General features: G+C 42.3%; 2 protein-coding genes across 12 annotated transcripts; both read right to left on the bottom strand.

Annotated features, from left to right (window-relative positions):
• Positions 1 to 735: 735 nt before the first annotated feature.
• Positions 736 to 4,315, bottom strand: LOC139373825 (nucleolar protein dao-5-like). Of its 11 annotated transcripts, none has more exons than XM_071114863.1 (9): positions 3,831 to 4,315; positions 3,545 to 3,700; positions 3,277 to 3,429; positions 2,966 to 3,148; positions 2,693 to 2,851; positions 2,428 to 2,580; positions 2,095 to 2,301; positions 1,836 to 1,997; positions 736 to 1,688 (listed from the first exon to the last, which is right to left on the bottom strand). In XM_071114863.1, exons 1-9 carry the CDS (start codon positions 3,847 to 3,849, stop codon positions 1,564 to 1,566), a joined length of 1,317 nt encoding a protein of 438 aa, XP_070970964.1. In that variant the 5' UTR covers positions 3,850 to 4,315; the 3' UTR covers positions 736 to 1,563. The 11 variants fall into 11 exon arrangements, with proteins under 11 accessions (XP_070970964.1, XP_070970970.1, XP_070970972.1 ...); XM_071114869.1 differs by having other exon boundaries at positions 936 to 1,688; positions 3,545 to 3,729; XM_071114871.1 differs by having other exon boundaries at positions 936 to 1,688; positions 3,313 to 3,429; positions 3,545 to 3,729; positions 3,831 to 4,295.
• A 976-nt stretch (positions 4,316 to 5,291) lies between these two features.
• LOC139373826 (lysine-specific histone demethylase 2-like) lies at positions 5,292 to 22,381 on the bottom strand. Its single transcript, XM_071114876.1, has 21 exons — positions 22,173 to 22,381; positions 21,780 to 21,928; positions 21,358 to 21,479; positions 20,119 to 20,208; positions 19,895 to 20,006; positions 19,652 to 19,765; positions 19,512 to 19,550; positions 19,210 to 19,402; positions 18,524 to 18,708; positions 17,797 to 17,967; positions 17,640 to 17,714; positions 15,625 to 15,762; positions 15,201 to 15,372; positions 14,275 to 14,402; positions 12,707 to 12,838; positions 12,286 to 12,360; positions 12,051 to 12,167; positions 8,510 to 8,635; positions 8,143 to 8,265; positions 7,844 to 7,996; positions 5,292 to 7,398 (listed from the first exon to the last, which is right to left on the bottom strand). The coding sequence occupies exons 1-21, from the start codon at positions 22,186 to 22,188 to the stop codon at positions 7,315 to 7,317; spliced, it is 2,514 nt and encodes an 837-aa protein (XP_070970977.1). The 5' UTR covers positions 22,189 to 22,381; the 3' UTR covers positions 5,292 to 7,314.
• Between the last annotated feature and the right edge of the window lie 426 nt (positions 22,382 to 22,807).

A 22,807-nucleotide genomic window follows, 5' to 3' on the forward strand; every position in this document is an offset into this window, starting at 1 on the left:
TATACTGTAGCTAGGAAAGTAAGTGTATGTTGTGTAGTAAGCTGTTAGTAACCCATATATCTCACACTAATAATTTGGTCCATGTCCTAGCTCGCTCATTAATGTCTGTTAATCGAAATGACGGATTGCCTCTTATCCGTTCGTCTTCCCCTTATGCCATTTCAACTGTCATTAGAAACCACATTTGTTTCAGCAAGTCAGCCATATCGCCCATGTTTTTTTTTTAAAGGAGTAAATGAGGCTGAATGAACTGTTTCACTGCCAGACAAGGCTCCACTGATAACCTGGGGTAGCAGTGGTAAGGTGTTGGGACTGCTGTTGGGACTCTGCTGTTGGGACAGCTTTATGTAGGCCCTAACAGATTGTGGGCACCGTTTGTCACCGTTATAGTGCAATTAATGTATTGTTTAGTGTTGTGTTGTGGCTTTGCTGGCATGCATCCCGCTAATTTGTTTGGAGTTTGCCGCACCAAGATTGACATGCTCAAATTGACACTGAAGGGTTTCCAGTCCTCAGTTCCCTTTGACATTGTTTCAACTGACACAAAATGTGCCCCTCGTTTTACAGATGCTGTCTCAATGAAGACTGGACTTCTTTGCCGATTATCTCCCATAGAAGTGAAGGCGTGTTCCATTGGGAATGACTGACATCACACATTTTCCTAAAAAGACAAAAACGGCCAGCAGGACCTAAAACTCATTCTGTCTGAATAGATTATTGTGTAATACATTCATATTTATTTTTTTGTAACAAAGTGTATATTTTTGTACTGAATCCATGTTAATACCTCATGTTTAGCCATTCAAAAATGCCTTAATAATGACAGTCAAACTCAAGAACATTGCATCAGTGTTTGCAACAACAACAAAAAAATAGGTGCTGTGTCTGTTGGTGGTCTTTAAAGCATACTTTCTGCCCATTGAAACAAGACAAAATGGGAAACTTCTGTTCTTTTAATAAAATTGTTGAAAACAAATCAATTCGTGAATAATAATACAAAAAAAAAATGTAATCTCACAATTGAATGGCAGCGCCCTTATACTTGGACTGAAACAAGAACATTTACAATGCATAGTACTGCTTCCAGTGATGGCCCATTCCAGTCAAAAGGAATAGGGAGGAGGAAGGTATTGCATTCGATCACACACTATGTACTCTATAATTCATTATGCTGGAGACAGTATTGGCAACAATTAAAAATTTGATCTATTGAGGGAGTCAAATTTCGCATGGTTATAAATATGCTATAGACATGAAACCACCAGAATCCAAGTGGTAAAAAAATATTTAAAAAAATTATAGAAAAAGTTACAAAATTTAAAACACTATAAAATTCTAACATGAAAATAGTGATTCCAGATCACCAAAATATTTAGACAATTCACATATTTCTTTTCACCATAACACTGTAAACTCATGCAATAAAAAATGGGGTTGTTGTGTCAGTAACAATTGTGCCATCTTCCCGGCAAATTTGTTACTCAACGTTTTCCCAAAACAAAGTCACTATTCCAGTATCTATAATATCCCTTGAACATGACTTTGGGTTTCCAACCATCTTTATCAAAGGTTCATCGTAAGGGCAGTTTCTGACTTATTTTCCTTCTCTGCCATAGTTTCTGGTGAAGAATGAGGGGGATTCGTGACCATCTTTATCAAGAGTTCATCATCGGAGTTCTCCTTATCCCCTGGCAAATAAATAAACAACTATAGGTGCTCTGCATAATAGGTAGAGAATAGCCGATGTCAATGTTATCTATCAAACAGTGCAGCTGTAGACTATGTCAAAGATATTCCATATGGGAACGGAAATATACGATAAGAGGAATTCTTACCTGCACTTCTTTTACCGGTGTTTCCCACGTTGGCTCTATAGTTATCTTCCAAGACTTCTTTAGTGTCACATCTCTCCAGAATCACCATTAGGCTCTTCATTTGTGGATTTCTCACCATCTTTTTACTCAAGGGCTCATCGTCTGAGCTGTCATCCAAAGACCCTGATAAAGCAATACAAATGATCAACTATTGCATAAAACAAGACAACCTATTTTATTCTAAGGTGTATTTTGGATTGTGCTGAAAAATAATTCTCACCTTCACGTGTTCTTTGAAGAACTTTGGTGCTCCGTCTGATGACGTCTTTGTTCATAATGTCTGGTCTCGTCTTCTTTCTGGCTACCACAGTCTTTCCTGATACGCTCCTCTTCTTTAACGGTGTCGTGGTCTTCTTTACAGCTTTAAGAGGCTTCTTGACTAGATTTATCAAGGGCTTATCATCAGAATCAGAACTCACCTCTTCCTCTGACAATTCAAACAGGATGAAGCAAAAATATTAGAGAAATTTAACGACCCAAATTCAGCGACCCAACCTGATCTGCCAGGATATTGTGCAATAAAATTGAAAAAGTGCTTTTCAGAATTAGTCACCTCTGCTCATTTTCCCTTCAATTTTATTACAGTTGTTGCTGTTTGATTCCTTAGTGACACACCTCTTCAGTATTGTCCTTTCAGTCTCTTTAGACGGAGACTTCTTGGTCAGATTTATTAATGGCTCATCATCAGAGCTGTCATCTGAGGTCTCTGATCATGCAATCAGAAAACAAAACATTTGAATTAGAAACAAGGATACAAGTCTCCAAAATATTATGTCACGGTGAAAGCATCGGAGCCAAGAGGCGATATGTATTCTCACCTATACTCCTGTTGTGTTTTTTAAAAACTTTTCTGGGCTTTTTAATGCCAGGTGTTTTTCTGGCTGTAGTGGTGGGTGTCTTCGTTCGCATTTGTGTCTTGAGTTTGTCGACCATGTTAATCAGGGGCACGTCATCTGAGCTGTCACCTGATGATGAATCTAGTTACATAGAAGAACAAATGTGAAGAGGAAAGCAAGTTTAGTCCCGCTGAATCCATTTAGCTAATTTCTGTATTTATATTCTAAATACAAGATGTGAGGAACTAGTCTCACCTGTGCTCATTTTATTAGTGTTCTGTGAGCTATTTCTGCACTTCTTCACATCGTTCACCTCTCTGGCTGTGTTGAAGGGTCTCTTTTTGAATGGCAATGATGTCTGTTTAGGGATCTTTCTAACCATCTTTATCAAGGGCTCATCGTCTGAGCTATCATAGGAGTCCTCATTCTGGGTTGAACCTACAATTATGACAAAGACTAAATAAATTGATACCTCCTTCCATTCAGAATAGTAGTGTGTGGGTTTGTGTGTTGTACAATATTCAGGGCATAGCCTACATGTTGAGGAGCTTGAGAGGGGTTCCCACCTGTGAATTTGTTGTTTGTCTTCTTGATGCCATTACCTGTTCCTCTTTTGATATCAGTAGTCCGTGGCCTTGCTTGTACAGTGGCTTTTTTAGCTCTGGAAAGTTTATTCAGCAACTTCGTCAAGGGCTCATCATCTGAGGTGTCATCCAACCCTAATCACATAAACAGTGAATATGATGATCAACAATATATAATTATAAATATATAATTATAAATATATTTAAATAGGTGTTTAAAGGTTTTAATTTCACTGTAGTGTTCGCTCACCAGAATCTTTTCTAGTGCTATTCTTTGACTCAGGTTCAGGTTGTCGGTTCTGGTCTTTTTCACCCTGAGTCCCATTGTGTTCCATGTGCTGCGGCTTCTTCTTTACTAATGCAATTAGGGGTTCATCATCGGAGCTGTCCAAGGACTCTAACGGTACTGCCAGAAAACATGTTAAAAGAATACAACTGCTAGCTATAAGTCATTGCATATGTTCGAGGGGCATATCGTTAAGAGTCCTTGGATGACTTGTCTAATTAAATAAAGGTTAAATAAATAAAATATTCACCTGTGCGTGTCTCCACCATGTTTTGACACTTCTTCTGCTCAATCTGAAGCTCAAGTTAAAATGCGCGAGGATATACACAAAAATGGAATACTCAAATAACACACTAGTATGTAAATATAGCTAACGATTTACTCAACAAGTAAAAACCTTGATCCGCCGATTGCCTTTCCAAGATATGCAAGACTGCAAGATGTCAATTTCCTTTTGTTTACACTTGCTAGAAGCACCGAGCTCTGCGCTAGAACAGAGAGGAAAAGGCGGAGCGAGAGATTTTACTCCACCTAAAATCTTTCCACGAAATAAACCCACGAAGTGAGGAATTTTTGTATGTAATTGTATGTAAAAAAATGTAATTGCTCATTTACTACCTAAGGCTCATTTTATCGAATAGAAGTTTCGAAATGGTTAGGTTGAATGCACTGATATAAGTAGACCTACGTGGCATTTCGGAAACGACTTTATATTGCAGTTGTGCCTGTTGTCATAGAGATAGATAGAGGACTCATCATAGATAGCATAACCATTGCCATTGTTGGATTCCGCCATTTTAAGGTAGCCAACTGGGAGGGGATTCCAATAAGTTGTGAGCAATCAGCCAATGTAAAAGAAGAAAATGGACTACTTAAAAAATTTAGATAGCCCCAATGGCGCTGCCCATGCTGTCACAGACGCTATAATGGCACAATTACAAATATGAGTCCTCTATCTATCTCTATGGCATGTTGTTCTGCCTTGTCATTGGCTAGAAGGGTCCCACCTGATGTCACCTCCTCACGTCTGCCTTCCATCTTTGAGGACATGTAATTCCATTTTTAGAGCGGTCACTTGACTGTCTTGTCAATCTAAATGACAATCTTCGACTAGAAGGCTCAATGTCCCTATTTGATGACGTCATGGTCCAGCATTTTGTGTTCAATATTGAAACTACTGGGAGCCTACTTGTAAATGAAGAGGGTCTTTTACTTAATTATAAGGCATTTTTATCACTACAAGATCCCTGTAACATCTAAAGATTTAGCAATTGTTTTAGATGCCATTCCATCTGGTGTTGCTTTATTTTTCATTAAATCTGTTGACTCATCAGTAGGAAAGATTTGTTTTTCTTTCAGTCCATCCAACAACAGTAGAGCTCTACGAGCCTTGTTGGAATGGTTTTATTGATAAAATCTTCTTTGGGAAAAAGTTGATGTTACCACACACATACCTACTTATTAATAAAATTAGGACGTTTTTTTAATTTAAATTATTCATAAATATTATCATGCCAACCACTATATGAAGAAATGTAAGAAAAACATCTATTCAAATTGTACCTTTTGTAATGACCACCCAGAAACGGTGTTGCATCTTTTTTTGCATTGTATTCATGTAAGAAAACTGTGGCAAGACATCAGTAGATTTCTAACTGAACACATTTATAAAGATTTTAAACTATTGTGGAGAGATGTACTGCTTGGATTCTTTTTTAAGTTGAAACAATTTTAAGTAATTAATTTAATTATTATTTCGGTCAAATTTCATATTCACAAATGTACATTTACAAACAAAACTTTTTTTTTTATCTTACAAATTTTTTTTTGAACTATATTTGAAATACTCTACCAACAAAAAAAGCTGTTAGAATGATAAAATGTGTGTATGCCCCATAGAAGGTCCTTGTGTAATGTGATATTGTACACCCTAGCCCAAATGTTCTTTATATAGACTTATGTTCCCCAATGTACTTTTTGTATTGATTTGTTAATAATAATAATAATAAAAACGTATAAAAAGGATGAGTACTAGAACCTCCCCCCCTAAAAAATACAAAACAATAATGTAAACAATTCTAAACTAATTGGGTGTATTCATTCTGCCGATTAAGTTACAAAACATTTCTTAAACGGAAGCAAACTGAACTTAACAGGGAGGAACATACCTGAATTATTATTTATTTGCTTCAGTTTGGTTCTTAAACGCTAAACAGCTTCCATATTGAATATACTAGAGTTTGTAGTTGATAAATTCAGATCCCTCCCCATTTGATTCCGTTTTCGCCGTTTGGTTCCTAGAGTAAGCAATTAACGGTTTCGCAACAGAAGTCGTTTACTCCAATTAGAAACCGTTTACTCCAACCGTTTACTCGAATTGCAATGAAAACAAATTTCTATTGGACAGATTTAGGTAGGTCCCTCCCCATTTCGTTACCGTTTGCTTCGTACAGTAAATGGTTAATGGTTTCCGTTGCAAAACATTTTTGCAAAAGACTAAACGTTTTGCAACGGACTCTGACTAATGAATACACCCCTGTAGCGTGCAGTGCACTACGTAGCTAGTGACAAATCAGTGCAGTCCATTAAGTCTCAATTAAGTGAGTCAGTCATAATGTAGTTAGTTTGGTTCATTTATTAAGCTACACATGTTTAATAAATGTCATGTTCGAACATGGTGTCAGAATATAGACAGAGGAACATGATAAGTGTGGTAGCCAACTAAAGCCTCAATAACCTGGAAAGAGAGAGAGAACTGTCAAATGTTTTCAACTTTTCTTGCTAAAAACAATGCAGGTACAACTAATACCCAATTGAAGGCTACACTAACTAACCAGTCACTCTGATTAAAGCCAAATGACCCATCCTTATTTGGTGTTTTTTATTTGGCCCAGTTTATGAAAACGTGAATTATAATTAATTAATTAATCATTACAAAACCCCCCCCAAAAAAACACTAATAAAGAAGTACTCATTTACATAACGTCTCAACTAAAATAATATTAGTCCTTGGACAGTTAAGCGCTCATTATCCCCACACACACACTGGAACATTAAAAGGACAGCAGGTAGCCTAGCGGTGAGAGCGCCTAGCGGTTAGAGCGCCTAGCGGTTAGAGCGCCTAGCGGTTAGAGCGCCTAGCGGTTAGAGCGCCTAGCGGTTAGAGCGTTGGGCCAGTAACCGAAAGGCTGCTGTTTCGGATACCCAAGTCGACAAGGTGAAAAATCTGTCGATGTGCCCTTGAGCAAGGCACTTAATCCTAATTTGCTCCGGCGACGTACTACTATGGCTGATCCTGTAAAACAACACATTTCACTGCACCTAGCTGGTGTATCTGACTATAAAACATATATATTTTTATTATTTTTTTAAAAGCCATTAATGATGTGTGATATTGACAAACAAATGTCGAAAATCCATATTGAATGCAAATACCATTTAACCATTTGTACATTAAAATGAATTGTTTAGGAGCATACGTGTGCTGCTGATCCCGAATTATAGTGATCTCCAACTAAACCCACAAGATGCGTCATATTTCCTCTCATAATAAACAGAAAAACTTAACCATAACATTTCAAACAGCCTTATAGCCATCTCTGCTCACACGAGGTACTGTACACACAAGAAGAAGACACCACTTAAAGAGGAGCAACTTGGGGAACGAATGCTTTGCGCTGTACAACGTTGATGTCTTTATGCTGGTATCGTGTGACTGCTCAAAAGGGAAGGAGTTACAAAGCAGCTATTTTACTTGCTTCTCGGACGCCACTCAAATAGGCTCCTGTTACCGTCTGAGGAAAGTGCCTGTTGGTCGCCTGAAGATAGAAAGACAGGAGAAAAACGAAATGTTAAATCAGGCGCCGTATCTATCAAGCGTCTCAGAGTAGGAGTACTGATCTAGGATCAGGTCTCCTCTGTGCATGTCATCTGATTCCTTGTGATCTAAAAGGCAAAACGGGTCCTAAATTAGCAGTCCTACTCTGAGATGCTTCTCATGGATGTTTGGTGTGAAGGCCTGTAGTAATACATTGGTATAAGATACAGGAGACTGGTGGCACCTTAATTGGGGAGGACAGGCTCGTGGTAATGTCTGGAGTGGAATTAGTGGAATGGTATCAAATACATCAAACACACATGGTTTCCATGGTTTCCAGGTGTTTGATGCCATTCCATTTGCTCCGTTCCGTCCATTATTAAGAGCCGTCCTCCCCTCAGCAGCCTACACTGGTGTACGATGATAAAATGGGGTCAAGGTCTTACCTCCCCAGCAAAGAACACCTTTCCTTGCACATCTTCAGCAATGATGTCATAGGCCTCCCCGCTGCCCCCTGTCTTCACGAAGCTGTATGACATCTGAGACCACATGTCTCTGCTCCACCGAGTCACAAAGTAATTCACCGGATCGGGGACCTCCTACAGGGGAAAAATACGTAAAGATACAGGTACAACATTATTTATTTATTTGGCATTTATTTTGTATACCTTAAAAATGTCACTTGTAGTAGTCCTAATGTAATGTGTGGTTCTCTCTTCAAAGTAGTAGACAGTTGTTCTAATACCTGCTCTTTGAAGAGTTCACGCAGCACCTTCATGCACTGATCAGCGACATCTTTGTCCTCCATGTCCCTGATAGAAGGTACAGCTTCACCACTGATGACGGACATCAGGACACTCCGTTTCCCCTGCGGAATGGGCCAAGACAGGAACACGTGTTTTTCTCTGGTAGGAAACCTTTTTTTTTTTTTTACATATTCAGCATACATTCCTGTCCACAATTCAACAGGTTCACTTCAATGAACATGCTGCAAAAACCTCAGCTGTCTCTAATGTCTACATAACAGCATTGCTCTCCTTTGAAATAACAGATGTTTACATAGTAGTTAAGTGAGTTTAGCTAGAGTACAAAGATGATTGGTGGAATCTCACCTGTGGATCCATGTCATAGAACACACCAAACATCCCTCTCTTGTCAGGACTGGGTGGAATGTGGCCAAAGTAATCTGCTCCTTGGATCTTTCCGTCCCAGAAGCGAAACGGGAACTGCAGAGCAACCTGAGAGTAGGAATGTGTGTTAAGACAGTTTCTGATGAAGACAACTTGTCTGTCGAAACGTTGGTTAATTAGGTTATTAAATTAATGCATCTGACCTCCGAGAGAGTGAGGGTCTCCTTTTCTTTTTTCAGGTGTTCTACTCCGATAGCCAGCACCTCACCTAAACAGGTGTTCTACTCCGCTAGCCAGCACCTCACCTAAACAGGTGTTCTACTCTTCTAGCCAGCACCTCACCTAAACAGGTGTTCTACTCCGCTAGCCAGCACCTCACCTAAACAGGTGTTCTACTCTTCTAGCCAGCACCTCTCCTAAACAGGTGTTCTACTCCGCTAGCCAGCACCTCACCTAAACAGGTGTTCTACTCCGCTAGCCAGCACCTCACCTAAACAGGTGTTCTACTCCGCTAGCCAGCACCTCACCTAAACAGGTGTTCTACTCTTCTAGCCAGCACCTCACCTAAACAGGTGTTCTACTCCGCTAGCCAGCACCTCACCTAAACAGGTGTTCTACTCCGCTAGCCAGCACCTCACCTAAACAGGTGTTCTACTCCGCTAGCCAGCACCTCACCTAAACAGGTGTTCTACTCCGCTAGCCAGCACCTCACCTAAACAGGTGTTCTACTCTTCTAGCCAGCACCTCACCTAAACAGGTGTTCTACTCCGCTAGCCAGCACCTCTCCTAAACAGGTGTTCTACTCCGCTAGCCAGCACCTCTAATAAACAGGTGTTCTACTCCGCTAGCCAGCACCTCGCCTAAACAGGTGTTCTACTCCGCTAGCCAGCACCTCACCTAAACAGGTGTTCTACTCCGCTAGCCAGCACCTCACCTAAACAGGTGTTCTACTCTTCTAGCCAGCACCTCACCTAAACAGGTGTTCTACTCCGCTAGCCAGCACCTCACCTAAACAGGTGTTCTACTCTTCTAGCCAGCACCTCGCCTAAACAGGTGTTCTACTCCGCTAGCCAGCACCTCACCTAAACAGGTGTTCTACTCTTCTAGCCAGCACCTCGGCTAAACAGGTGTTCTACTCTTCTAGCCAGCACCTCACCTAAACAGGTGTTCTACTCTTCTAGCCAGCACCTCACCTAAACAGGTGTTCTACTCCGCTAGCCAGCACCTCGCCTTAAAAGGTGTTCTACTCCGCTAGCCAGCACCTCGCCTAAACAGGTGTTCTACTCCGATAGCCAGCACCTCACCTAAACAGGTGTTCTACTCCGCTAGCCAGCACCTCGCCTTAAAAGGTGTTCTACTCCGCTAGCCAGCACCTCGCCTAAACAGGTGTTCTACTCCGATAGCCAGCACCTCACCTAAACAGGTGTTCTACTCTTCTAGCCAGCACCTCTCTTAAACAGGTGTTCTACTCTTCTAGCCAGCACCTCTCCTAAACAGGTGTTCTACTCCGCTAGCCAGCACCTCACCTAAACAGGTGTTCTACTCCGCTAGCCAGCACCTCACCTAAACAGGTGTTCTACTCCGCTAGCCAGCACCTCGCCTAAACAGGTGTTCTACTCCGATAGCCAGCACCTCACCTAAACAGGTGTTCTACTCCGCTAGCCAGCACCTCTAATAAACAGGTGTTCTACTCCGCTAGCCAGCACCTCTCTTAAACAGGTGTTCTACTCCGCTAGCCAGCACCTCTCCTAAACAGGTGTTCTACTCCGCTAGCCAGCACCTCGGCTAACAGGTGTTCTACTCCGCTAGCTAGCACCTCGCCTAAACAGGTGTTCTACTCCGCTAGCCAGCACCTCGGCTAAACAGGTGTTCTACACCGCTAGCCAGCACCTCGGCTAAACAGGTGTTCTACTCCGCTAGCCAGCACCTCGGCTAAACAGGTGTTCTACTCCGCTAGCCAGCACCTCGCCTAAACAGGTGTTCTACTCCGCTAGCCAGCACCTCGCCTAAACAGGTGTTCTACTCCGCTAGCCAGCACCTCGCCTAAACAGGTGTTCTACTCCGCTAGCCAGCACCTCGCCTAAACAGGTGTTCTACTCCGATAGCCAGCACCTCACCTAAACGGGTGTTCTACTCCGCTAGCCAGCACCTCACCCAGACAGGTGTTCTACTCCGCTAGCCAGCACCTCGCCTAAACAGGTGTTCTACTCCGCTTGCCAGCACCTCGCCTAAAAAGGTGTTCTACTCCGCTAGCCAGCACCTCGCCTAAACAGGTGTTCTACTCCGATAGCCAGCACCTCACCTAAACAGGTGTTCTACTCCGCTAGCCAGCACCTCGGCTAACAGGTGTTCTACTCCGCTAGCTAGCACCTCGCCTAAATAGGTGTTCTACTCCGCTAGCCAGCACCTCGGCTAAACAGGTGTTCTACTCCGCTAGCCAGCACCTCGGCTAAACAGGTGTTATTCTCCGCTAGCCAGCACCTCGGCTAAACAGGTGTTCTACTCCGCTAGCCAGCACCTCTCCTAAACAGGTGTTCTACTCCGCTAGCCAGCACCTCACCTAAACAGGTGTTCTACTCCGCTAGCCAGCACCTCACCTAAACAGGTGTTCTACTCCGCTAGCCAGCACCTCTCCTAAACAGGTGTTCTACTCCGCTAGCCAGCACCTCACCTAAACAGGTGTTCTACTCCGCTAGCCAGCACCTCTAATAAACAGGTGTTCTACTCCGCTAGCCAGCACCTCTCCTAAACAGGTGTTCTACTCCGCTAGCCAGCACCTCACCTAAACAGGTGTTCTACTCCGCTAGCCAGCACCTCTAATAAACAGGTGTTCTACTCCGCTAGCCAGCACCTCTAATAAACAGGTGTTCTACTCCGCTAGCCAGCACCTCGGCTAAACAGGTGTTCTACTCCGCTAGCCAGCACCTCTCCTAAACAGGTGTTCTACTCCGCTAGCCAGCACCTCACCTAAACAGGTGTTCTACTCCGCTAGCCAGCACCTCTCCTAAACAGGTGTTCTACTCCGCTAGCCAGCACCTCACCTAAACAGGTGTTCTACTCCGCTAGCCAGCACCTCTAATAAACAGGTGTTCTACTCCGCTAGCCAGCACCTCTCCTAAACAGGTGTTCTACTCCGCTAGCCAGCACCTCACCTAAACAGGTGTTCTACTCCGCTAGCCAGCACCTCTAATAAACAGGTGTTCTACTCCGCTAGCCAGCACCTCTAATAAACAGGTGTTCTACTCCGCTAGCCAGCACCTCACCTAAACAGGTGTTCTACTCCGCTAGCCAGCACCTCTAATAAACAGGTGTTCTACTCCGCTAGCCAGCACCTCTCCTAAACAGGTGTTCTACTCCGCTAGCCAGCACCTCACCTAAACAGGTGTTCTACTCCGCTAGCCAGCACCTCACCTAAACAGGTGTGTGTTTCTTTCACCTCCAGATTATCAAGACAGTTTCTGGTGACAGGGTGAACCAGTTTAATTTACATCACCCAGACCGTGTCGCAGCTCTAAACCCTTACCTTTTCAATGAGACCTGCTCCAAGACTGTGGATGGCTTTCAGCTTTCTCTCAGGAAGAGGAGGGTTGAATTGAATGATATTCTTCTGGAGTAAAGTCAATGGGACTGTCACCAGAACCTAAAAAAAAAAGACCAAATAAATGTTCCCAAAACTACAGTTAAGAGTGGAGTGTCAGGGAAGACAACTGTACTTTAACATGCATCGTTACTCTGTAAATAAACAAATGAGTCCTTACTTTCTGTGCTGTCCACTGAGTCCCATTGGATGAGGTAACTTTGACTATATCCCCTGAGTAATCGATAGCTTGAACCTACAATGAAACAAGTGTACTGTGATTGTGAGGCATTGCTCGAAATGCTTGAGTAAAAAAACAAATTTGAGAAACCTCTCACTTGTATCTAACTATATACTACAACCAAGATGAGAGGAGAATGGGCAACGAAAGGAACATAAGGAGATATTATTTGGGACGCACACTAAGTGTGCACTTGTTCACACATCTAAAAAGCATTGAATTGCTTAAGGCATTGGCTAGTAGGAGTTCCCAGCATATTTCTCATACCAGTCATTTCCTTTCAAATCAGTGAAGGGAAGTAGACAAGTGCACACTTTGCGAGGAAGGAGAGATAATTGGGACATAGTATTTGATGGCTCACCGGGCTCTTGATGCGGATGTCGAGGCCCTCAGCCAGTTTGTTAAGCACAGACGAATAGCCCTCTGTCAGCAGTGTATGGTCTCCTGAGAACTGAGCGAAGAACTCATTGTGGTCCCAGGATCGAGCCGACACCTGCGAACACACACACACACACACACACACACACACGCACACACACGCACACACACACACACACACGCACACACACACAGACTAAATTCAGGGGTTAAAGCAACAACAAAAATATCCCATGACTGAAAGTTAAGACGATCTCAGATGGATTGTCTGGGGACAAGTTACACTTTCATGTAAGAACGTCATAACCATCATGCTTTCAGGAAAGATAATCATTTTGTACATGTACCCTTGCTTAAGGGGTCCCGGGGGTCCTCAACGGGATAATGTTTTTCACAAAAAAAATCAAAAAAACATGAAAATAAAATAAAAATAAAATATAATTTTCACTTCCAAAAATGGGCCCAATAACTATTGGTAAAAATGATTTTCAAATTATTTGAACATATTGGATCATTCATATAGCCTATGCATGGTCTATATTATCAGGTATGCTATCAGGAATAAGCATTAGCACCTGTAGCCCAACTGATAGCATAGTGGCTATAAATTATACCTAGGCTGAAGCATGGGGTTGGTCCATCTGCATTTACCCCAGAGAACACCACATCCTGATTGTTATTACTCATTTATTATAAATACATCCTTTTTCATTAGTATTCACTTCGCTTTTTTTTTTCTATTACAGAGTATGTCACTGCTCTTTGAAGAAGACATTGCCCATTTTAAGAGCTCTGTTGTACAGTTGCACCTAAACCTTTCTTGAAACTCTGGTTGTAAAAACTGCATTTGTAAAACTCCGCCACGCGCAATTGAAGGAGTATAGAAATAACCGTGGTAGCAATGGAAAACTGGGATCCCACTCTACTTTTAGCAAAGGTCAAAACTGCTTTCAAAAGTGTTTTCCCACGACTGCATTGGCTCTTGTATGAGCCTCGAGAGGAATATTTATAAAACACAACAAGCCGACTTGGTAAATAGGTCAAATATTCTACTATGGGGTTGTCTGATTTTGTTTTAATAACATTAAAATGGCAAAAAAAAAATGTAGCATAGTCTTTGAATGACTTTACAAGCAGCTACAGTAGACTAGACGCCGCTGTCGGAGTTGAGCGCTGCTGTGGTGTGCATGACAGACTATTTAATTCCCTTCGTCTGAACATCGGAGTGTCATCCACAATCATGCAGGTCAGTTGAATACAAACAGTGTAACAGAAAATAAAATACTTGAGAATACATTTATTTGGGAATATATTTCATAGCCTAATAGAGACAAGCATGTCTGTTCTATGTCATCTCCAAACCAGATTTGATTGAGCATCTTCACTGATCGGGGAAAATAAGAAAAAAAAACGACTTCTCCAGAATCCATATGATGGAAATCCGTTGCTGTAACGGAGAACTTTGACCCCTGACTATGTTGTCATAACTCTCCTACGGTCACTTCATGGACTGTCACAAGAGACAGGGTAGGAATGATCTCATCCTCAGACCTGGTCCAGTGTGCTTCCACAGGCATATTCCAGGTTGCTGAGATGGAACTGAAGCACTTTCTCCTCCAGCTGGCTGAACTGGACCCCAGACTCCTGAAGGAATGTCTTGTAGACCTCCTGGATTTTCTCTGGAAGTGAAAATTGTAAAATGATAGAAACTAGAAACTGGCCAAATGTCTATCACTACTTTGTACTTCATATATAAGCAAATCATTGAGTGACTAGGGTTGCAAAATTACGATACCTGTCCCGAAATTCCCAAGTCTTCCAGAAATCCTGGTTGGAATATTTCTGGAATCAGGAGTAAATAAATATAAATTCTGTGATTATTCTAAAAGCCGGGTTTATGCTACACGATTTTGCCCCATATTTATTTCCCAGACAAGTTGAGATCGGAGACAAAATCCCCATGTCTGTGCCACACCATTTAGTGTCTGACCCCTGTCTGTGGCACACCATTTAGTGTGTGACTCCTGTCCGTGCCACACCATTTAGTGTGTGTGACCCCTGTCTGTGCCACAGCGTTTAGTGTGTGACCCCTGTCCGTGCTACAGCGTTTAGTGTGACCCCTGTTTGTGCCACAGCGTTTACTGTGACCCCTGTCCGTGTGTGACCCCTGTCTGTGCCACACCATTTAGTGTGTGACCCCTGTCTGTGCCACAGCATTTAGTGTGTGACCCCTGTCTGTGCCACAGCATTTAGTGTGTGACCCCTGTCTGTGCCACAGCATTTAGTGTGTGACACCTGTCTGTGCCACATCACTACAGGAAAGGTGGTTGTTTAATGTGAGAGGTTAAGCGATGTTAGGATTTTGAAAGTCGTGTAGTATATACACCAGGCTTTACCGCTATTTCTGTAAAACCTTGGAATTTTGGGGAAAGTTACCAAAGTTCGCAACCCTAGGAGTGACCACAAATGTGTTGTACCTCCCAGAGGAGTGTCCTGGTTCTGAGACTTGTCTTTCCTCCATTCTGACACCACATCCAGGATGGCGTTAAAGTGGAAGTCCATGCGCTTATCGATGGCCGGGTCTGTGGCACTCCCTCCCTCCTGGAACAGGTCACACCTCTCCCCCAGCTTGTGCATATTAATGCTGAGCTACATACAAGAGAAGCAACTGAGTATGTGAATACTTGTAGGACCCGAAAGACTTCTGAGGCATCTATTAGCAGTTACACAATACTAAATGAAATGAGGCAGCAGCATAAAAAATACAAAGTTCTTTGGTTGAACTGTGGGTGAATGATTAGAAATGTTGACATTGAAAAATCCTGTTTTCAAGGTACGGTTTGTGAGTGAATGACTGAGTGCCAGTAGTGTGTGTCAGTGTTGTTACAAAGACTCTCTCACCTGCTCACTCATCAGTGCAATTGGGTTGTTCACACAGCCGTTCACAATCTGAGCCCCCCGACCCACAGTGACGCCGCCCAGCGATGTATCGTCCCACACCCGCCCTCCAATCCGCTCACTCGCCTCGAGCATCACCACCTGTGATTGGATCAAACACTTGGAGGTTAAAGTTCACGAAGAAGGCACAGACACAGAACTCATCAGCAGTTATTCATTCAATATGTTGTGAACAATATTATGTGTACCTCATTTCAGACCAAGAACATCTTATGGGTTATTATAGGAGTAGGTTCCATATCTGAATTAACCTAAAATTAGGACACCCAGCTAGCACATTTGTTTCCTTGGAAGTTGTGGAAAAGTATTTTATTGATTTCCATAGGTTCTGGGAATGAACTCCTACGTTTCCTGACGGGTAAAACTGAACATTTTTTTAAATGTTCTGAGAATGTAAGTAAAAAATATCACCTGTTCTGGGAACATACATTTTTAGAGGTTTCAGGGAGGTTCTGAGAACAAAAATTCTAGGTTATTTGAAGGTAATTAAACAACGTTCTGAGAACATGTTCAATAAGACTTTTAACGACACTGCTAGCTTAGTTTGTGTTCACTTTTTGAACTCCAAGCAGATAGGACACATGGAAATTAATTTGCTTAGGCATTAATTATGCAAAACAAATGTATGAGTGAGATTCAAATGTATGATCTTCTGTTGTCTATCCATGGAATTAGTCCTCTGTGCCACCAGGATGGAGCTAGCATACCATGTTTTTTTTAAACTCATACAAAGCTGTTAATTTTAATCTATTCAGGAAACAAGCACTCATTAAGATCAGGTGTGGCCAATTAGTGGACTCGGCCAACACACCTGAACACACTTAAGACAGAAGATCGAGTTTTGTTGAGGCTGAGAACAGAATGTATATATTTTTAAATAACGTTCTCAGAACGTTCTTTGAACGTTACTAATGTCATGTTGTGGTTTTTATGGAAAGTTTTCTGATAAAATTACTTTAAATAGGACCATGAGGAAACCTGTAGAAAACGTTACGCTGAAGTACTGAAATTCCCACAGCAGAACATTGTTTCTTTAAGTTCTCTGAACAATTTGAGAAATGTATTTTAAATAGAATCATGAGGAAACGTTATGTTGAAGTACTGAAATTCCCACCTAACATGGAACCCAAACCGGCTGCGCACGTGCGCCATCGTGCATATATTAATTTTGTCCCCCCACACGAAACGCGATCACGACACGCAGGTTAAAATATCAAAACAAACTCTGAACCAATTATATTAATTTGGGGACAGGTCGAAAAGCATTAAACATTTATGGCAATTTAGCTTGCACTTGCTAGCTAATTTGTCCTATTTAGCTAGCTTGCTGTTGCTAGCTAATTTGTCCTGGAATATAAACATTGAGTTGTTATTTTACCTGAAATGCACATGGTCCTCTACTCCAACAATTAATCCACACATAAAACGGTCAACCAAATTGGCAACTTTCATAAATTAGGTGCATTACTGCCACTGACCTCGTTCACCTTTCAGTCACCCACGTGGGTATAACCAATGACGAGATGGCACGTGGGTACCTGCTTTAATAAACCAATGAGGAGATTGGAGAGGCAGGACTTGCAGCGCGATCTGCGTCAGAAATAGAACTGATTTCTATTTTAGCCCTTGGCAACGCAGATGCTCGTTGGCTCGCGCGAGCAGTGTGGGTGCAATAATTGAATAACATAGATTCCTAAATATATTTTGCGATGCGAGCGGTGTAGTCAGCCTGTTAGGAACATATGGTTCTCAGAATGTTACGTGCTAGCTGGGTATCCTGCACCATTCCCAGAACATTGTAGGAAGTTCTGGGAATGACCATAGGACAACCACGCTCTCACCAAGCTCTAAGAAACATAAGGTTCTCAGAACGTTATGTGCTAACTGGGTATGGTCAAAACTTCAAAACAAAAATGAACACTTGAAGTAGTTCTACATTTTAAACCTTAAAATAATACCTGCATGCCAAAGTTTTGCAGTTGCCGCGCAGCAGCCAGCCCCGATGCCCCGGCTCCAATCACAATCACGTTCTTCTGCAAAAGACCAACAAAAACTCTGTATGAGCTGCAGAACATAACTGGACAAAGTTGATGGTAGAAAATTAGACACACTCACGTTGTGGTAGCGCTCGGGAAGCAGGGGCTGTTTGACTGATAGAACCCCAGTGTTGATCAGACCCTTCCTGGTCATGAAGAGAAGCACCCTGTCCATTTCCTGTACACAACGCACACGTACCAGCCCTCTCACAATGATGTGGGGAGCACAGTTCTGGGGTGTCAGCACCTCCTAGACATGAGAGGAAGGGACGTGTTTAATCATTACCACCAGGCCCTGTTGTGTTTAATTGATAGAAAATAAATGTAATTTCTCCTAGGTCATGTAACTCCATATTTTTTCCTCACTATTCTATTAGTCTCTCGTCAAATATAGGTATGTGACTAGATGGCTGGGTTATGTGAAATAACATGTGGAAAGAGAAAAGTACTCCACACAAACCAGGTGGATGCTAGTGGATGATCCAGCCTACCTACGGAGGAAGAGGAGAACGGCGTGTCTGATGTAGAGCTCTAGGCCTGTATACCAGTATCTGACTGACGCTTCTCCCTGCCTGTCTATCATCAACGCTCCCTCCGCTCAAGCTACTGACTGTCTTTTCAAACTGGCTCTGAAACTGTGAAAGACCATCAATTCATGAACTGACAGATCTCTACATTTCTTTTTGTTTTCAAAGCAACTTTGAGATTCTTGTTTGTAAACTAAAAAAAAATATATTATTATTATTACTATTACGCTTCCAAAAAGCGTCTAATTTAAACAGCGTAGGACTTATCTGTCTGGCTACCTTACAGCCTCTGTGCCAGGAGGCCAGGATAAGGTTACGCAGGGCCAGGTACATGGTGGGGTCACGGGAAAACTCTGGAAACTCATAGAGCTCATCCAGCTCCATCATGTCCGGTCGCACACACAAGGCCTTCCCACACTCGTTGGGCTGGTAAAAAGGCTGGAAGTATGGACACAGCCCTGGAACTGAACACAAAGTATGAGTTAGAGAACATGCATTTACTGACCACGAGTGACTGGTGGTTCAACAGACTAGTTAAGATAATAGAAAGAAAAGAAGCCTAGACTTAAGCAATAAGGCATGAGGGGGTGTGGTATATGGTCAATTATACAACGGCTAAAGGCTGTTCTAGACACAACGCATCACAGAGTGCCTGGACACACCCCTTAGCCATGGTATATTGGCCATATACCACAAACCCCTGAGGTTCCTTATTGCTATTATAAACTGGTTACCAATGTAATTAGGTCAGTACAAATACATGTTTTATCAAACCTGGTGCTATACGGTCTGATATACCACGGCTGTCAGCCAATCAGCATTCCGGACTCGAACCACTCATTTTATTATGGATATTAACTACTTGCCGATTTACTGGTTCCTTAGCTCTGGGTCACACTCCCTTCTCTGTGAAGTAGAGCAACAGAGTTGAGATGTGGATTCTCTCCCGTCCCCGATGGACTTACTCTGTGGTGGGATGGCTCTGCAGTGCTCTGCCCTCAACTCAGCATGAGAGTGGTTGCTGGTGGATCCTGAGGGGCTCATGCCCACACAGTCGGGATAGTAGGCTGTGAGGAAAGGGTTGGCCGGGCTGTCCTTAAATAACGGGGGCAGGATCAGCATGGAATGCCACCAGCTGTCGATCACCTCCGCCACTCTCTGTGGAACACAACAAGGTTCCGAATAAGGACAAGGCTGCAGTGATACTTTAAATTGTTGACTGAAAATGAAGGAACACAGAAGGTAATTTTTAAAGACAGTCACTCACCAAATCTTCTGGCAGAGAGCACTGGTCTGGCCCTTCGGTCTGTAGATGTAAACACGTGATATTATGGCACTATCATGAAATGTCAATCAAGTTATTGTTGATTATGTTGTTGTCTCTTCCTCCTGCTACTTCCTGTTTACCTTGACATTGTTGAACTTCATTCCACAGCGATACGTGGCTGCTAGTGAGGCAGTGAGCTGGATCTCCTTGGTTAGCTGACGCCATTTCCCACAGTCTGGCTTAGTGCATTGGACCTGGAAACCAATCACAATGGAGTGAATGTGTTTGAATTACTCACTTGATGGAGAGTGGCTGCATTGACCTGAATACTATGCCAGTTAGCTGGACATTTCGGGGTTGAAAGGCAGCTGTGTTGCTCTCACCCAGTATGGAAGCTGTTGATCTGCCATGAAAGCTTTCAGACTGGGCTCACTCTTCCCATTGCCAGTCCAAACCCTCTTCCAGGATGCATATGTCTCATAGCCATCTTTGTGACTGATAAACCAAGGAAAGATATAGTCAATACATTCAGATCAACAGAGAACAGGTGTCCATGATGACATGTTTGACAAAATGACAACGTTATTTTTTTAATTAGACTGTTAACCTTCTATAGTAGTGATCAAAACACTCGTTGCAAAAGTGCTCCCCGCAGGACAAATGGTACCACCGAGAAGTGTAGCCGTTTTTGGCGCACCTGAAAGAAATACGGAGAGCAGTCAGAAACCTGTCAGCAAGTACTCAACACACTGAATGTGATGTCATACTTTCTCTCCATTGTGTTCCAACAGGTGGCATCACTCATACGGGACACTTGTACCTCAACTGATCAGTGCAGGGCAGAACCGTCACACTATTTGATGTAAGACAGTGGCAGAACTCCCATACTTGCGTTCTAACTAGTAGGCATACGAAAATAGAATGTATAGGACATTTCTAAAACTTACTATGCTTTAAATAACAGGATATCCTACTCCTTTTGGCTTTTCATCTAGTACAATTCACTGTACACTTATTGAGGGGGGAACAAAATGTGTCTTTCCAGACGCATGTGTGTGTTTGACAACAGCTGATAATCAGAGAAGGTGACGCGTTGTACCAAAATGAACGAGCGGCGGGAATCAACGCAATTGTGCATCAGATGACGCATCCTCAGTATAGATTAGTATGTTGATATTAGTTGCTTACTGCATTAATTTGTATTAAACAGTACATTCTAAATAGTACGTAGTACAATTAGTACACAGTATGTAGTTTTAGTAAGTAGTAGGCAAGACAGATTTCGGACACAGCTGCCAATGACTCTCTCTGGAAACCACCAGTGAAGTATAAACAGGAGATGATACCAGATAGAACAATGAGATAGATATTTCACCAGATGTATAAATGTGAATTATCCGGTTGGCGTTTCCACTCAATACCAAATATGGTAGTGAGAGAAAGCCAAATGGCTAGCAGTGGATGGATCTTAGCCGACATTCTGATAACTTACTCATCGATGAAACATTTGATCTCAATACAGTTTTCTGTTCCCAAAACTACAATCTGTTACAAACAGAGTGGACTAAGTTTTGTAGACTTTACCCTTTGCCAAAGCTTTAAAAAACTGCATTGTTTAGAAGGAGTGCAAAGGCAAATTGAGTTATTGCACACGAGCACTTCAGAGTAGGTGTTCCATAACGGAAATATGCAAATGTGACTAGAAAGCGCCAATAGGATCTCGCTAGCTCGTGCTTGGCTCTAACCACCTCCTTGCTTGTTCTGCCCACTATGACTAATTTGTTCCCATTTGAAATACCAGGCTGTTGTCTATGTTGGTTAAATTATAAAAAATATTTGATGATACCTTTCAGAGGCACTAGCAAAGCACACTGGGTATGTGGCCGAGCATCCAGCCTTTTCACACTTTCTGTACTTCTTCTCAGATTGGTCCTCTTCTTCCTCTGTGTCAGTGGCTTTTCTTTTAGTCTGGAATCCAATAACAGACAGACTTCAATATCAAGGAAAATTTGTTCATTACTGAAAGCAGAGAGATTGGTAAAAGGCAGGAGGCTCTTAATTAATAAGCTGACTGGATGGCAATGGGTAAAGTGAATGAGAATGCCTGAAAAAAGGTGGTCTCACTACACCACACAGTCCCAAACTAGCCAGAGCCGACAGATCTAGTATTGTGCCTAGCTCAGGTACAATACTTGATCTGCCAGCTCTGGTTTGTCCCAAAGCAACTGTATGAAGTCTGTTTTGTCTAATAGTAGGGTGCACATATACCTGTCCAGGTGGAGGATTATTGCAGCGCTTCATTCTGACGTTGACCTGTCTACCAGAGGAGCGAAGGGACGACTGACCATCCCCAGATGATGACTCCATTGCTGTCCTCTTCTTGGCACGCCGAGCACCTGAAGCATTCACTGTATAATCTGTCAATTGACCACATATCATATCACTGAATGTGACCATGTCACAGCCTAGATAAAACATGTCATAACACATGACCTCTCATGAATTATTAAGTAATAATAGATTGCCAATACTCAGCTTCCCAAAACTAACAGCAATGTGGATATGCAAATGTGCCGCTGGCTAGCTGTTACGCTGGCTAGCGTTAGCTCAAAAGCTGAGCTGTCAGACAATACCGTCAGAGTATGGAAATAGCGCGCTAACCTGCATCTGTCAGCATAGCTGGCTGTGCTCTATCTCTCAGATTCAGAGTCTATTCCTTTGTTTGAGACGATTTGAAGAACTATTTGTTATCAATTTGTCTTTGTTGTTGTTGTTATTCTGAGTAGGAAATGAAGGCGAAGCCAAAGATAGAAACTGTGGCTAAACTGACACCAAAACCTACTTCCGGTGTGTCACAACGGGGAAAGTATGCGTTTCGAGTTTGAACTGTTTGCTATCTTCTGCTTGCCGTAGTAGGGGGGTGATAACCATAGTAACGTATACATGCGTACTTCGGTGTGTCAGTCGCATTGAGTTATGTTCGGATGCCAACACATCCACATAAGTAGGTGTTTTTGTGAGAAGCGTTGAAAGTAGTTATAATTCTTCCAGGTATTTGCAATGTTTTTAATGGCAACTACCTGAAAACCATGAGTTGTACACAGTGGTGGAAAAAGTACCCAGTTGTCATACTTGAATAAAAGTAAAGATACATGAATAGAAAATGACTCAAGTAAAAGTGAAAGTAACCCTGTAAAAAAACCACTTGAGTAAATTACTTAAGTATCAAAAAGTAAATGTAACTGCTAAAATATACGTAGGTATCAAAGTAAAATTACAAGTATAAATGATGTAAA

The sequence above is a fragment of the Oncorhynchus clarkii genome, chromosome 18, assembly GCF_045791955.1.
Source record: "Oncorhynchus clarkii lewisi isolate Uvic-CL-2024 chromosome 18, UVic_Ocla_1.0, whole genome shotgun sequence".
NCBI lineage: Eukaryota > Metazoa > Chordata > Actinopteri > Salmoniformes > Salmonidae > Oncorhynchus > Oncorhynchus clarkii.